The sequence below is a fragment of the Pagrus pagrus genome (genome assembly GCF_965226575.1).
Source record: "Pagrus pagrus genome assembly, chromosome: 13".
Classification (NCBI taxonomy): Eukaryota; Metazoa; Chordata; class Actinopteri; order Spariformes; family Sparidae; genus Pagrus; species Pagrus pagrus.
The window spans coordinates 25,212,857-25,228,861 of record NC_140197.1 but is presented as its reverse complement, the minus strand read 5'-3'; the positions used below and the strand labels follow the sequence as shown (position 1 = coordinate 25,228,861).

At 38.8% G+C, this 16,005-nt stretch overlaps 1 protein-coding gene across 1 annotated transcript; it reads right to left on the bottom strand.

Annotated features, from left to right (window-relative positions):
• Positions 1–2,673: 2,673 nt before the first annotated feature.
• LOC311267984 (visual system homeobox 2) lies at positions 2,674–4,521 on the bottom strand. Its single transcript, XM_084371283.1, has 3 exons — positions 4,094–4,521; positions 3,650–3,807; positions 2,674–3,190 (listed from the first exon to the last, which is right to left on the bottom strand). Exons 1-3 carry the CDS (start codon positions 4,326–4,328, stop codon positions 2,762–2,764), a joined length of 822 nt encoding a protein of 273 aa, XP_084227409.1. The 5' UTR covers positions 4,329–4,521; the 3' UTR covers positions 2,674–2,761.
• Positions 4,522–16,005: the final 11,484 nt, after the last annotated feature.

Here is a 16,005-nt window from a genome sequence, read left to right as displayed (position 1 = left end):
CATCACATTTATTTCATAGATTTAGTTACCAATCAGTTAGTGTTGTGGGCGGGACATTATGTGACAGGATGACACATCATTAAATGTGTCTATTTAATCAGCAATCGGACAGAAAAATTACAGATAATCGGCAAAATGGTGATTATCGGCCCCTGCAAAGAGCCTTTTAGATTGAAAAACAACTCTTTGCTTTTGAATACTTTTTAATTACTCGCACATTACCTCTGATTTACCAGTTTGACGTAGCTATCTGGGTTTTGGGGGAAATTAAATGCAATTTGCGGTATCCATATGGTTAAAGTCAAACTGAGAGGGAGCAAATGTCTCTAGATATTGTATTTTATGATATTTTACATTGGGCCTGTTTTTAATTGCTGCACTCTGTTGCAATCTGGCAAAAATGGTTGGTGCTGTGATTTTATTTATTTTTTTATTTCTGTTGGAATCTCCACTTAGGACAAAATCCAAAAGTTTTATGGACATTTAGAAGAGTTTTCCCTTTTAATGCCTCCTGAAATTTATCTTTTTTTGGGTATTTGCTGCAGGATTTCTGAAGTAATTAAACAGCAAACACTACCTCAGCCTGCATATCGAGGTCAGTGTGCACTATGAGAACCAAGAACAAAATCTGTGGTGTGCTGTTTTTTCTTTTTTTGAACCTCAGTCATCTTTGTGTGGGGCCCCTAATTGGGGACTAATTGAGGCCAACTATTGTCATATAAGGATTCTGACCTAATTAGCTCATATTATGGCGTCCCACAAAATTTTAGGGAAACTTGTAGCTTGATTTCTCAGCAACTTTCACACAGTAAACTGATTATAAGGAATTATACTCGTAAAGTTTGTTGTTTAAGAAATGTGTGAGAAAGCTTGAAGAGTCATTCCTTTAAAACACAGAACAAAATAATCTTCCAGTGTGCTTCTCTGACCCAGAGACCCCCCGCTGAGTGTTTAAACATCTGACGTGGGGAAATGTGATGAGTGTGAGAGCCGAGTTGAACTTGAGTCTCTGAAATGCGAGCGACCCACGCTGACCTCATTCACTGTAAGACATAAATTGTTTATTTGTCACCACAACGAGGTCTCCAGCAACATTAGGCACATTAACGCAGCTTTATGGTCAGCACAACAAATAAGAAATGTGTGAGTGCAGCAAAATTGGATTTTAAAAAACACATTGTGCTCGTCCTGTCTCAACTACAGTATCGCTCTCTCTCGTGTGTCCTGTCTGAGGACATCCTAATGCCCAGAAGGGGGCAGCGTCTCACTGCACTGTTAGAAGACTACAGCACCACTCTGAACTTGTGGTCATATAGAGAAAGAATACATCTAGACGATAAGTCGGCCTTCAACAGCACACAAACTATACAATGTGTGCATTCAGTACAAACAGGCAGTTTTACCATCCGTTATTCTTTACTATCAGGAGATTAAACTGTTTAAATATTAACTTGCAACTCAGGTAATTTATTAGCTGATTAGATGTTTTGAACCAGTGTCGTCTTATCCTGTTGTGTTGTGTTTTGATTGAGTAACACGTGCAGGGTTTCCCACTAAGCTCCACCTAAGCCGAATGAATTTAAAATCAACGTGCTGAGAGCATCAAAACTACCTAAATGACAGATCTAATGGTAGTTACTCACCCGTGGACTTCTTAAGCAAGTTTTACCTTTAAGCTTTTTGGAAATTGCTTTTTTTTTTTTTTTAATTGCAAAACGTTAAAAAACATTTCATGCACGAGGGCCCCCAAACCTGTCCGCCAAATACGTGCACCTAATCCATCCATAAACCTTGGGACAACACTGATAAGATGTACAATATTGTTTGCAGTAGTTGAAGACACACACACGGGATTATGAAATCTTCCAGAGTCACTGCTGTGTCTGTTTAATAAGTTAAACATGTTAAAGTCACTAATAATTCACTCTAATATTGCTCTAATGAATTTTGTCTGCAGTGTCTGCAACAATGTTTGTGTGTTTGTGTTTGAAAAACTCTGAATGAGCCCTCAGACTGTCTTCTCCTTGCCTTGCATTGAACGCAAAAAAGAGAAAAACTGCATATTATGTCCTTGATGTACATGTATGAAAAAAATAAATGCATCATCTTTATGGACACACTCGTCATGATTTCATTTTTCAGCTATTTCCAATGTTTCCTGTGAGGACGTGTGACTGCACGCACACATCCTGCCTGTCAGTGGAGGTAACCTGAGCGGTCAGGGATGAGTTTGTCATTAGTGAAACCGTGTAGAAATTATTTGTACTGTATCCCATTTCAGCTGTGCCCCGATGGACTGATATGATAACGTGGCAGCATTTGTCATTTGTAACTATTAGCCGTTAAAGACCCGACATAGAGCCTGCATGATGTATGATCCGTTCAGTGTTGACAACCTAAACACTTTTAAGATCTGATGAAAATCACTTTCAGAATATGAAGAGATATAAATAGTGCATGCATGTGATGTTAACTAATTGATCCAAACAATGTAGGGGACAGAAACTTTAAACACTTCTACATTTTTATCAAAATAGACAAAGTAGTGACATGTTCACCACCCAAACTTTGAAACTTTAAAACAGCCCAACTTGTTTATAGTTTTATAGAAAATTACATTTTATGCTGCAAGAACTATTTATTTAATGATGGCTAAATAATAAAGCTCCTCATCCCAAGAAGTATGTATGTTCCAGCACAGTTATGGTACACAGTGTATTTTTGTTATGATTATCTGTGCAAACAGGAAGAAGGAAGATGATCAATCATCATGCGCGGCATCAACTTCAGCTTCCTGTGTTTGTGACTGTGTGTCGCCTCCTGACATGTTTATAGTGCTGTGGATCTCGGCCTCGTGCTCTCTGGCTTTGGCCCTCAGCGTGGCGATGCTGCAGGAGCGGAGCTCCTCTGAACTCGGCCCCTCCGGCCTCTCCCACTTCCCCGACCTCTGGGTCACAGGCTGCACATTCACGCTCAGCGCAGCGCCCGCAGCTTTTGTCCATGGAGAGTTTACGTCTCCTTCCTGTCGTCTCTCGCAGTGCTCGCCGTCAGAACTGTGTGTCTGCTGTCTTAAACTCCCGCTCGCTTTCTCAGATGTTTCATCATTGTCTCTGTTTACATAAGGCCCTGTGAGCTGGCCCTGGAGTTTCAGCTGTCGTCTCATCTTGGCACGGCGGTTTTGAAACCAAACCTGGGGACAAATGAAGGAATACTAAATATAAATGAAACTATAAACAATCTGGGAATATAAATTAAGTTTGTGTATTGGTTACAAATCCAAGACAAGATGTCTTACTAAATTGTTTCAAAGTTATTTCCACACTAATTAAAAGGTCAATTCTATATCTCTTTTTTCAGTACTTCATTAAACTTCATCTGAACTTTTGAATGCAGTTTTGGATGGAACAAGTACTGTTTGACCCAACCTCTTGAACTACAGACACATAAGTAAGGCATCTCTTTATGGTCAGTGTGGACAGGAGGAACAAGTACAGAAACCAATGACTCATGACATGTCTCATGACACTGATAGAAATAATCACTGCTACTAAAATATTAATCATTGTGACATTTTTGGTGCAGAAAAATTGATATAAGTTGAATTAGTATGCGGTGAACATTTCCAGGAAGAGTTCAGTGTGCCAGTTACCTGCACTCTGGCCTCGATGAGGTCCAGTCTGACGGCCAGGGCCTCCCTCATGAAGATGTCTGGGTAGTGGGTGGTCTCGAAGGCCTTCTCCAGCTCTTCCAGCTGCCAGCTGCTGTAGTTGGCTCGTGCGCGACGCTGCTTCACTGGCCTCTGTTCATCTGGAAAGCACAGCGCGAGCACCAATTACACAATCGCCAACGGGTGACAACGAACTAATGGCTCTAGATTGGCTAATTAGCGCAGCAATCATTAGGCCCACTTTACCACTGCCTGATAATTGATTGTTGGTTACGAGCTGTTAGCTAATCTTTTGTAAACATTTACACTGCAGTCAGATGGTGCTCACTGACTGTCTTAGAGACTGTGGTCATACAGTGCCAGTTTCAGTCCTGTATCACACAATAAATCCCTTTCTGGCCGCAGCAGCTCGTGGTTTGAACTCACCTGTGCCCTCTGTGAGCGCCCCCATCCCAATCGCCTGTGTGGCCAGGAGCAAAGCGTCCTTGCATGGCTCTGGCTGCAGATAATTCCTCAAGGATTCATAGCTGATAAAAGGCCCCGGGATCAGGATCTGAGGTTGAGAGCCCAGTCTGGTTGGGAATGCAGGGAAAAAGTGAGCTGCCGGCGAGTGGAAAACTGCAGGCAGGAGAGTAGATACCAGCTGCCTTGGGCCAAACATGTCCAAGCTATTAAGAGTCCAATATTAAGTGTCAGTCCACTGAAAAGGGCCAGGTTGACTCCTAAAGGGATGCTAGTGGATTGGTGAAATGCATCCCAATGTCCAGAGTAAAACAGACGAGAAGATAAAACAGATGTGATTGTCCCACCAGATGTATCCAGTTGGTTGCTGAGGTGCTCGGTGCAGGTACTAGTTGCTGCCTGAAGAGTAAAAGGTAACACTTGAGTAGTGGAGGTGGTCTCACCTTAGCTTTCTTCTCTTCTCCTCCAATCCTCTCCCCCTCCCCTCCTGGTCACATGACCTCCAAACAGACGGCAGGGCTTGGTTTATAGCACTGAGGTGAGAATCCAACCTGTGATTCATCTCACAGTGGATTATCGTTATTGCTGCATCAGTATTGACTGTATTCTGTATTCGTCATTACTTTCCCAGTAATGTATGTCCCACAGTCTTCTTGCTTGCCTTCAAGTGATGTTTTCCCTGAACTTTTCTCTCACCGCCTACACGGGGCAAGTTGCAACATCTTTAGCTTGTCTGAAATTTCACTTGCTGAGATGGGACAGGAATTCAGTGTGTTCATTTAGACACGTTCACGTTCAACTTTTATCTGACTGTTGTCAAATATAATAAGAACAAATTACTGCAAAGGAGACATAATGAAAACACAAGTTGTTCGGTCCTGTGGGATGAACACAAAAGCAGCAGACCCTGAACAGCAGGTTCCAGGATAAACACACTCAAGTGACAAACCTGAAAGCTCATTTACGTAATGTTTTTAATCCCTCCTAGCAACCTCATGTTTACCTCGCTGTTGATTTAATTTCATTGTTCTTTTAATGTTTTATTTTCCACATCACCAAGACAAGCTGAGTGAAAATGATCATGTCTTTCACCTTTACAAGTAGTAGCAGCGTTACCGATGTTACTTCATTTTACATCATGATCTCATTCGACTTGCTATCCTTATATATTTAGATTATCTTTGTATTTGAACCTTGAAATTCTCAGATTTCAGACATTTTAGGACCCTATAATGAGCCTTTTGGAAAAACCACCATTATCTGACATTTTACAGACCAAACTGATTGATCAATCACAAAATTACTCGACAGATTTGTCGACAATAAAAGTCATTTTTAGTTGTTGCTAGGGCTATCACGATATGTTTTTACTTCATGAATGTCATGGCCAAACAAATGTATGATAATGATATTATCCCGATATCTAAAAAACTTTGAAAGAAACAAAAATTATAGCAAACAAATCTATCTTTAACTTTGTTTACAATGAGTTTTGTCTAGAGAAGGTGATTGAGTCTGCAACCATAACTGTAAAAAAACACATGGTGTGATCATTTTGTGTCTAAACAAAACAAACAAAACACATTTTGGAAGCTTTTTTTTACCCAAAATTTGAAGTAAAATTTTGAAATTTGAAGATAAAATCCTGTAAAAATACAGGTTAGCTAAGTGCTAGTCTCTACACTTACTTGGAATACAACTTTTTGAAACAACATGCTAATTAGCAGAAGGAGTCTCAGTGGAGCAGCTTCTCCAGATAATATGTTTAATATAAAAGTTTGTTAATAATATACTGCAATACTAAGTGCTGATATATTCTTACCATCCTCTCCCCAGTATGTAGACAGTAGTCAGTGTTTCCGAACACTTACAGGATTTTTCCATCTCAGATCAAAGCATACACATCAACACATTAACAGCCGAGACAGGAAGATTATTAACACTTTTTTTCTTTGAGCAAAGCAGCTGTAGCTTAGTGTTGATGGATCTCTGATGAGATGATCGCCAGCACTGTCTACATGAATTAAACACAGGTGCGTCAATTAATCCGAAGATACATATCACCTAACAACACATCTCGCTAACTGCTCATCAGCTCAGACAGCGGTGAAAACACTCAGCTGTCAGTGTTGTCACCGCTGAACTGGCGGGCTGAGGCGGCTTTGATCAGCCCGGGACCTCTGCAGGAGGCAGCTGGTCAGAGCTGAGGTGAGTCACAGGATGGTCATTCCTCCGCTTCCTCACCTGTGGCCCTTTCATCTGCACCTGTTTAAACACTAAATTAATGCTTTTGTGCAGGCAATAAAGAGGTCAGTATTGGGGTTTGGATTTCTTTAAAGCTTATGTTGAGACTGAAAACAGATATTCACTTACTTTTTTGTTGTTCAAAAGAATAAAGATTAACCCATCTATTGTAAAAACAATCTGTTTAACAGCTTTACGAATATCATGGGATTCTTTCACTTTACAGTGAAACTTAGCAAAAGAAACTTTAATAGCATTAGCATCCTTTTATTTACTGTCTATTTAAATAATATAGGTACTTCTACTTCACTTGGGTATTTCCATTTTCTGCTGCTTTATAAAGTACTTTCACTCCATTACATATTAAAGTATGTAAAATCCAGTAATATGAAACATATAACATATCTGTTGAAAAACATATTTTTTAATTGAGCTAAGTAGCTAACGGCAAATACAGTTAGCAGCAGTTAGCTGTTGGTGACATGCTGCCCCCTATCTGTTTGGAGTTTTATTTCAACAGGTGGTCAATTCTTATATTTTGCACCTTTAATTATATTTTGATGCTGATGCTTTTGCACTTTTTGAATGCAGGACTTTTGTTACTCTGTAACAGAGTATTTTTTTTCACCTTGGTATTGCTACCTTTACTTAATTACAAGAGTACAAAAGTTCTTCCTCTGTCTCTGCACAACAGCCTCCACATTACTGGAAAAGTATTTTGAATAATACAAATAATTCAGGCTCTACTTTACTTTAACCACTGTCAATGATGGATGGCATAACCAGCCAATTAAAAACATCTTATAGCACCTTCAGTCTGTTTGTGTGTGTGTGTGATAGAAGGAACAGACAGATGGAGATTGAAAGAAATCATTTTGGGGGGTTTGAAAGTTCTGCGGGGAAAGGCAAAATAGATTAAAAGTGTCTCGTCTGAGCTGTGGCTAAATAAACACTGTGTGTGGTGGGACTGACGACTGAATAGCCATCTCCGTTTGTCCCTGGCACACAGGTAGTTACAGGGATTTCTGGTCTGTTTGAAAGAAGACCCCCTTCTCCCACCCCCTCAAACTACTGTGTTTGTCTTTGCCTGGCTCCTTTAATGCCCATTGATCCAGATAATCAGGGACAAAATTGGTGAAAAACCGGTGGGGGAGGTTCTGACAGTAGTTGCTCAAAAGAGCTGCTTGTGGATAATTGAAGGAGGCATTAAGACAACAATAGTAATGGATAATGCCGGGCCTTATTGGTCTCTCAGGTATTTCAAGCTCCCTGGATGACAAGGCAACGCTGGAGATTCACAGCTAAAATGGCAATCATTGTATCATTAGCACATCTTCAACAGCAGGGACAGACTGTGCATTATCCGTGGGTTTAGCAAGCCACCAATGGGATGTCCTTGAGATGGCTTTGAAATGGACTTGTTGGAGCTCGCATTCAATCATTGCAAAGAAGAGGGAAAGGGACATCTGAATGCCACTTAAATGTGTGTTTGTGGTTTTCAAAACACTTTCTCAAATTTGAAAAACATACTTCCTCCTCCATTAAAAAGTGTGTTGTGCTTATCGTTTGTTCACTTGAATGTTTGACCTTCACTGTCCAGAAAGATGCACATGACCCAATAACCCTTTAACACGAGAAGGTTGTTTTCATCATTTATCTGCTGTAAAAGGAACGAGAATGACTTGGTGACATCACAACTAGTTTGGAAGTGAATCATTGTCTAGTACACATCTTAGGGCCCTGACACTTAAGGCTGACAGTTGGCTGTAGGTCAATGTAAGGGCCATCAGTGAGCATCTTTAGTTGTTGTGGTGCGTCACACACCGTTGGCAATGGTCGGCCCTTGTCAGGGGCTTTTTGGCTGACTGAGCATGTAGAATGGTGGAGCCCATCGGTAAGAGAAATAACTCTGATTAGCTGTTCAACTAAGCAAAAAAAACACAGTCTTCCAGTTTCCCTCTTTGAATTAAACAAGACAGAAGCCCTGAGGGGCAAAGTGAAGTTTTTTTTTTCTGGTGATCTTAAATGTTATCCCTCCTTTTTTTTCTCCACCAGTTGTCAAGTCATAAACACAGGAAAGAAAACAGTTTAAATCAGACTGAGAAAATGGATCAGCAAAAATAAGAAAAAAAAAATCTTCGGAAATTTGGGGTTTTCACTTGGTTTCACACATGTAAAACAAAAAATATTCTCATGAACTTTTTTTTTTTCTTAAAACGTACATTAGTCTGGCAAAACGTTTTCCTCCCATCAGTTGACAATACATTAACACAGGAAAGAACACATTTTAGATCAGACTGAGAAAATGGATCGCCAAGAAAAAAAAATTAAAATTCTTCTGCCAAAACTTTTTACACTGTTTCACACTTAAAAAAAGTAAAAAAATCTTCCAAAATTTTAGTTTTTCAAAACTTTTCTCATGAACTTTTTTCAAATTTCTCCTGAAATTTTTTTTCAAATTTCTCCTGAAACTTTTTTCAAATTTCTCCTGAAACTTTTTCAAGTTTCTCCTGAATTTTTTTCAAATTTTTAATGAAATTATTTTTCAAATTTCACATGAAGATTTTTTTTCTTAAAAGGTAGATTATTCTGGCAAAAGCTTTTTTTTCCCCCACCAATTGTTGAGTCAAAACACAGGAAAGAAACAAATTAGATCAGACTGAGAAAATGGATCACCAAGAAAAAAGTAAAATAAAAATTCTTCTGCCAAAACTTTTTCCACTGTTTCACACTTAAAAAATAGAAAAAAAAAATCTTCCAAAATTTTAGTTTTTCAAAACTTTCCTCATGAACTTTTTTCAAATTTCTCCTGAATTTTTTTCAAATTTCTCATGAATTTTTTTCAAATTTCTCATGAAGATTTTGTTTCTTAAAACGTAGATTATTCTGGCAAAACCTTTTTTTCCCCCACCAGTTGTCAAGTCAAAAACACAGGAAAGAAACAAATTAGATCAGACTGAGGAAATGGATCACCAAGAAAAAAGTAAAATAAAAATTATTCTGCCAAAATTTCTCATGAATTTTGTTTTGCATATTTCTCATGAATTTTTTTTTAGCAAATTTCTCATGAAAGTTCTTTTTTTCTTAAAACGTAGATTATTCTGGCAAAACCTTTTTTTCCCCCACTAGTTGTCAAGTCAAAAACACCCAAGGACACATCAACATACAGACCAGGGGTATCGATCCAGTGTCCTTCCGATAAACAAGACACTGGCTCTACCCCTGACCCACAGAGCCCGCTGGGTCAGACTGAGAAAATGGATCACCAAGAAAAAAGTCAAATAAAAATTCTTCTGCCAAAATTTCGCATGAATTTTTTTTTCAAATTTCTCATTAAATCGTTTAACAAATTTCTCATGGAAGTTTTTTTTCTTAAAACGTTGATTATTCTGGCAAAAAATGTTCCCCCCACCAGTTGTCGATACATTAACACAGGAAAGAAAACAGTTTAGATCATACATTACTACATTTAGCAGACACTTTTGTCCAAAGCAACCTACAATGACTCATACATACAATGATGGCGGTGGCTGCCATGCGAGGTGCCAACCAGCACATCAGGAGTAGTATCTTGCCCAAGGACACTTCAACATACAGACCAGGGGAATTGAACCAGTGACCTTCTGATAACAAGACGCTGGCTCTACCCCACAGCCGCTCACTAGATCAGACTGAGAAATGGATCACCAAGAAAAAAATGAAATAAAAAATCTTCTGCCAAAATTTCTCATGAATTTTGTTTTTCATATTTCTCATGATTTTCTTTTTAGCAAATTTCTCATGAAAGTTCTTTTTTTCTTAAAATTTAGATTATTCTGTTCAAAACTTTTTCCCCCCACCAGTTGTCAATACATTACCACAGGAAAGAAAACAGTTAAGATCATACATTACTACATTTAGCAGACGCTTTTGTCCAAAGCAACCTATAATGAAGGTGGTGGCTGCCATGCAAGGTGCCACCCAGCACATTAGGAGCAGTATCTTGCCCAAGGACACTTCAGCATACAGACCAGTGGAATCGATCCAGTGTCCTCCTGATAACAAGACCCTGGCTCTACCCCTGAACCACAGCCGCCCGCTGGGTCAGACTGAGAAAATGGATCACCAAGAAATAAATGAAATAAAAATTCTTCTGCCCAAATTTCTCATGATTTTATTTTTTCATATTTCTCATGAAATTTTTTTGCAAATTTCTCATGAAAGTTTTTTTTTTTTTCTGAAAACGTAGATTATTCTGGCTAAACTTTTTTCCCCCACCAGTTGTCAAGTCAAAAACAGAGGAAAGAAAACAGTCAATTGGATCACCAAGAAAAAAATAAGATAAAAATTCTTCTGCCAAAATTTCTCATGAATTTTTTTTGCAAATTTCTCATGAAAGTTCTTTTTTTCTTAAAATGTAGATTATTCTGTTCAAAACTTTTTCCCCCCACCAGTTGTCAATACATTACCACAGGAAAGAAAACAGTTAAGATCATACATTACTACATTTAGCAGACGCTTTTGTCCAAAGCAACCTATAATGATGGCGTTGGCTGCCATGCAAGGTGCCACCCAGCACATTAGGAGCAGTATCTTGCCCAAGGACACTTCAGCATACAGACCAGTGGAATCGATCCAGTGTCCTCCCGATGACAAGACCCTGGCTCTACCCCTGAACCACAGCCGCCCGCTTGGTCAGACTGAGAAAATGGATCACCAAGAAATAAATGAAATAAAAATTCTGCACAAATTTCTCATGATTTTATTTTTTCATATTTCTCATGAAATTTTTTTGCAAATTTCTCATGAAAGTTTTTTTTTTTTCTGAAAACGTAGATTATTCTGGCAAAACTTTTTTCCCCCACCAGTTGTCAAGTCAAAAACAGAGGAAAGAAAACAGTCAATTGGATCACCAAGAAAAAAATAAGATAAAAATTAGTCTGCCAAAATTTCCCATGAATTTTTTTCACATTTCTCATGAAATTATTTTGTAGCAGTATCTTGCCCAAGGACACTTCAACATATAGACCAGGGGAATCAAACCAGTGTCCTCCCGACAATAAGACGCTGGCTCTACCCCTGAGCCACATCCGCCCACCAGATGAGACTGACAAAATGGATCACCAATAAAAAAAAATGAAATAAAATTTTTTCTGCCAAAATTTCTCATGAATTTTTTTCATATTCCCATGAAATTTTTTTGTAAATTTCTAATTAAAGTTTTTTTTTCTTAAAATGTAGATTATTCTGGCAAAACTTTTTTTCCCCACCTGGTGGCCAAGTCAAAAACACAGGAAAGAAAACAGTTTAGATCAAACAGAAAATGGATCACCAAGAAAAAAATAAGATAAAAATTCTTCTGCCAAAATTTCTCATCAGTCCCATCGTAGCAGTATCTTGCCCAGGGACACTTCAACATACAGAACAGGGGAATTGAACCAGTGTCCTCCCGATAATAAGACACTGGCGCTACCCCTGAGCCACATTCACCCACCAGATGAGACTTAGAAAATGGATCGCCAAGAAAAAAATAAAATAAAAATTTTTCTGCCAAACTTCTTCAAGAAATTTTTTAGCAAATTTTTCAGGATTTTTTTTTGCAAATTTCTCATGAAATTTTTTTTTTTTCTTAAAACGTAGATTATTCTGGCAAAACTTTTTTCCCCTACCAGTTGTCAAGTAAAAAACACAGGAAAGAAAACAGTTTAGATCAAACAGAAAATAATGAAATAAAAATTCTTCTGCCAAAATTTCTCATGATTTTTTTTTCATATTTCTCATGAAATTTTTTGGGAAATTTCTCAAGAATTTTTTAGCAAGTTTATCATGAAAGTTTTTTTTTTTTTTTTAAAACGTAGATTATTCTGGCAAAACTTTCCCCCCACCAGTTGTCAATACATTAACACAGGAAAGAAAACAGTTTAGAACAAACTGAGAAAATGGATCACCAAGAAAATAATAAAATAAAAATTCTTCTGCCAAAATTTCTCATGATATTTTTTAGCAAATTTCTCATGAAAGTTTTTTTTTCTTAAAACATAGATTATTCTGGCAAAACTTTTCCCCCCACCAGTGGTCAATACATATATATGTATGTATATATAACACATATATGCACCCACATCCCAACATCCCTAATTAATTTTGAGTAGTGCTTGTTCTTTGATGCCAGTTTGGTGTGTCTGACCCTTTACTCAAGTTTGATATGGAAACGTGAAGCCTTTGTATATTTTCTTTTTTGTGGAAAAACCATATCAAGCACAAATTAGCACAGGTATTCAAAGCGAAAATATTTGTATATATCTTAAAACATGTTTGCATTAACTGATTTTTCAGCCACTTGAGGGCAGTAGAAGCATACTGTGACCACAACATCGACCTATCATCACATTTTAAGTTTAATGTTAACACATCATACAGATATGTAGCAACATTATCATTCATTTGGAGTCTTATATCAGATCATCTGATAGATTTAAATCCAAAATTCACTCTCTTTAAGCTCTGTTTTGGTCTCCACCAACTCCGCTCATAGCTGCTAGATGCTCCACTGTATTCACCTGCTAGTCACTGTAATGTTTAGAGGGTTTTAAGATCTTTTCACTTAAAAAACTGCTGCAACCAAAAGACTAGCTAGGCTAGGAGATTAAAGACACGTCGATTAAAGTATCTAAGAAGGAGAAAATAAAGCCAAATAAAGAACAGAATACTCACAAATACATAGACTGATGTAGAAATCTTGTCATCTCATTGAATTTGTTGCTGAGAAAACACTTCCTATAAGTTGAAATCTGAATTAAACGATGGGTGCTATGTGTGCCCCTTTCTCCTTGACAGACATGGCTGAAGTGGATTAACTATCACACTCTGCCCTCGGTGTGATAAGATGCGATCTAACATAATGGAGATCGCGAACACTGCACATTATTATTCTTTCTCATCCACCACAATGGCACTTTAGCTCATAAAACAGGAGTTCTGCCAAATGTCACGCGAAGATGGATGATTATCGTCAGCTCCGCTGTCATGGGAATATATCTATCTGGTGTAATTTGCAGGCTGGAGCAGCAATGAGCACAGATAAGATCAATATTTAATGAAAGTGTAAGTGAAGCTTAAGGGTTGTCACTTATGCCTCTGCTGTTAATGACATGTCACATTATCATACTTATCAGATTGGGTCAATCTTAACTGCAATTACTGGCCTCATTTCTTTTTAATTCATTACAAATGTTGAATCATTTCGGTCGTCCACTTCTGTGCAAACACACCCGGAATGTATTCTCCGACTGCTTGCATACGTATTTTAGTGTCAGCCTGCACAAACTTCAAGCTAAAATCTATTAATGGTAGCGTAGATGGGTATAATTCAATCAACACACCTAAAATGTGTTTGTAACTTGGAAGGAAAGTGTATTTCATGGCTGAGGAAGCCCCTATGCTTGGTGCCTCTCTCTCCTTGGTAATAGTATCCCACAGTGAGCAGGCTGATTGTTTTAGTCCCGGATCACTGGCCATGGGATAAACCTGAGAGCCCAGCCTGCTTTTCATGTCAAAACCTTCAAGGGAAAGCGGCCACAATCCAAGAGCAATCACACTTGAGACATCAAAGTGCCAGGGAGAAGAGAGGCGAGAGACGGTCCGCATATTTTTCCACGCGAGCCAAGTGCAACTCAAGCGTGGAGGAAGAGGAGATGATCTAAGGCGAGGGTGCCATTGAGAGGAAGACGGAGAGCACACAGATGTGCATGGGCAGGTAGCGGCACATCGGGGCCCCTCCTGTAGTTGAGAGAGACACCGAGAAGCCTCCGCTGGCCACATTCCTGCTCGCCGCTCATTCACTGTCCACTCTCACACGGACAGGAAGGCCCACTGACAGCCATGTTTTTGCACTTTGAAACAGTAATTCATGATTTTCTTTCTTCAGTGTTGGAAGTATTCAGATAAGTTACTCAAGTTATGCACAAGTGATACAGCAATGGCAAAATATATTTCTAAATTTTACATAAAAGTGCGGGAAAATACAAAAATATTACCAGCTAAAGCATCAAGAGCAAAAGTATTTGTTATGCACAGAAATGTCCCTTCTGAGTGATACCCCAATACAGAAATGTGTAAGTAGAGTTTTAATGTTTCATGTGGTCGAGCTGGAGCTGATTTTTAAGACTACTTTCTATACAGTTTCATAGTTTAGTACAATGGTTCCCAACTTAGGGGTCAGGGCTTCCTCCAGATGGTCACAAGCCAAACTTGGGGGTCATCAGATGAGTGATGCTGTAGGAAAGAAGAAAAAATAGATTTCTGCTTCATGTACTTTAGATCCACATATTTTGAGGGCCTTTTTACTTTGCCTGCTGTTTTGTAAAATATTCGATGATTTAACTTTTTGGTTCTGAACAATTATTCAAAACAGCTACGAGGAACTTTAATTTGTTGGTCTGGCAGCCCCTGTGGACAAAGGCGGTCTAAGCACTGCCGCCCTGTGTCTAAAGATCTTGATCTGGTTAGCGTGTCTTTAGTTTTTCTTAAAACTATTTTTCTTTTTGAAACACAACAGTTTGCAGGATGCATAGCTATGAGATAATGCATCTATTTGTGGCTATGTAAGATTAATAACTGAAAATGACGATGGTGAGACAAAGTAAATACAGCTATGTTGCTGTTCATTAATGTAATCCTACAGCTAACAGATGCTGTAGCTTAGTGACTTGATTTGATTTGTTGGAACTGCTTAAAAACCCAGACATCTGAAACATGACAAAGGGGCCCCAACTAACAATGAATTGTTTTTAAAAAGTTTAATGTCTTTCTTTAAATGTAACCACCAAGTAACGTGTTCAGTAAGAGCTGAACGTGAGGTTAGCTCTTAGCAGCTGCATTTGAGGGCATGCAGCCTGGTATGATGAATAAAGGCAGAGGTTGTTAACTTGTCAGTGGTCCGTCACACTATTCAGCAGCAGGCCTCCTTCCCACCCCGCCCTCCCCCTCCCACCACTTCCTCGTTAGCTGTCATTCATCTCTGTTCCGCCTCACTGCTGCACAGCCAATGGGATGCTGGCGCCTGACCAAGAGCCCGGGCTGCTAAGACTTGTGTTGTAAGTTGATTGATAACCATAAACAGAGCTTTCGGCTAGTTATAGGACACCATACAGGTGCAATTAACACATCAGACAGTCAGCAGAGGGAGATCAGCAGGTATGAGGCATGATGGGTAGGACATGATTGGGTTTACATATGAACAAGTTAATTATAGGACTGAATGTGTGAATACATATTCATTAAAGGGGATTTGGAGGCATCAGGAGGGTTGAGAAGACAAAGGCACATATATAATGAATTCACAAGGTGTTGGGTTTGAGTCCTGCACATGACAGCTCAGTCCATGCTTATCTTTTGTTGCCCAAAGAGATAAAATAAACATAATTGTAATTATGTTTAACACGATAAACTGCCAGTTTTATTGTGTTTATTGACCTCTAGTCTGTTACTACAGTTACTCAGATGCATTAATGTGGTCTGAGTCAACCTGCTTTCAGCCCGTGTATCTGATTGAATGCCGGTTATTTGTGAATGACAGATTCCACTGACCCACCAGTGTGGGCATGTCTCACCCTCACTGAGGCTCTTTAACCATCTTCACGGCCTCCTGTGTA

What these genes read in the sequence shown, in the direction of transcription:
- LOC311267984 (XM_084371283.1), bottom strand. Translation starts at nt 4,328, where the DNA reads ATGTTTGGCCCAAGGCAGCTGGTATCTACTCTCCTGCCTGCAGTTTTC. An exon ending in GGCGCTCACAGAGGGCACAG is followed by an intron (nt 3,808 to 4,093) that starts GTGAGTTCAAAC and finishes TGTGCTTTCCAG; the next exon opens with ATGAACAGAGGCCAGTGAAG. An exon ending in TCATCGAGGCCAGAGTGCAG is followed by an intron (nt 3,191 to 3,649) that starts GTAACTGGCACA and finishes ATTTGTCCCCAG; the next exon opens with GTTTGGTTTCAAAACCGCCG.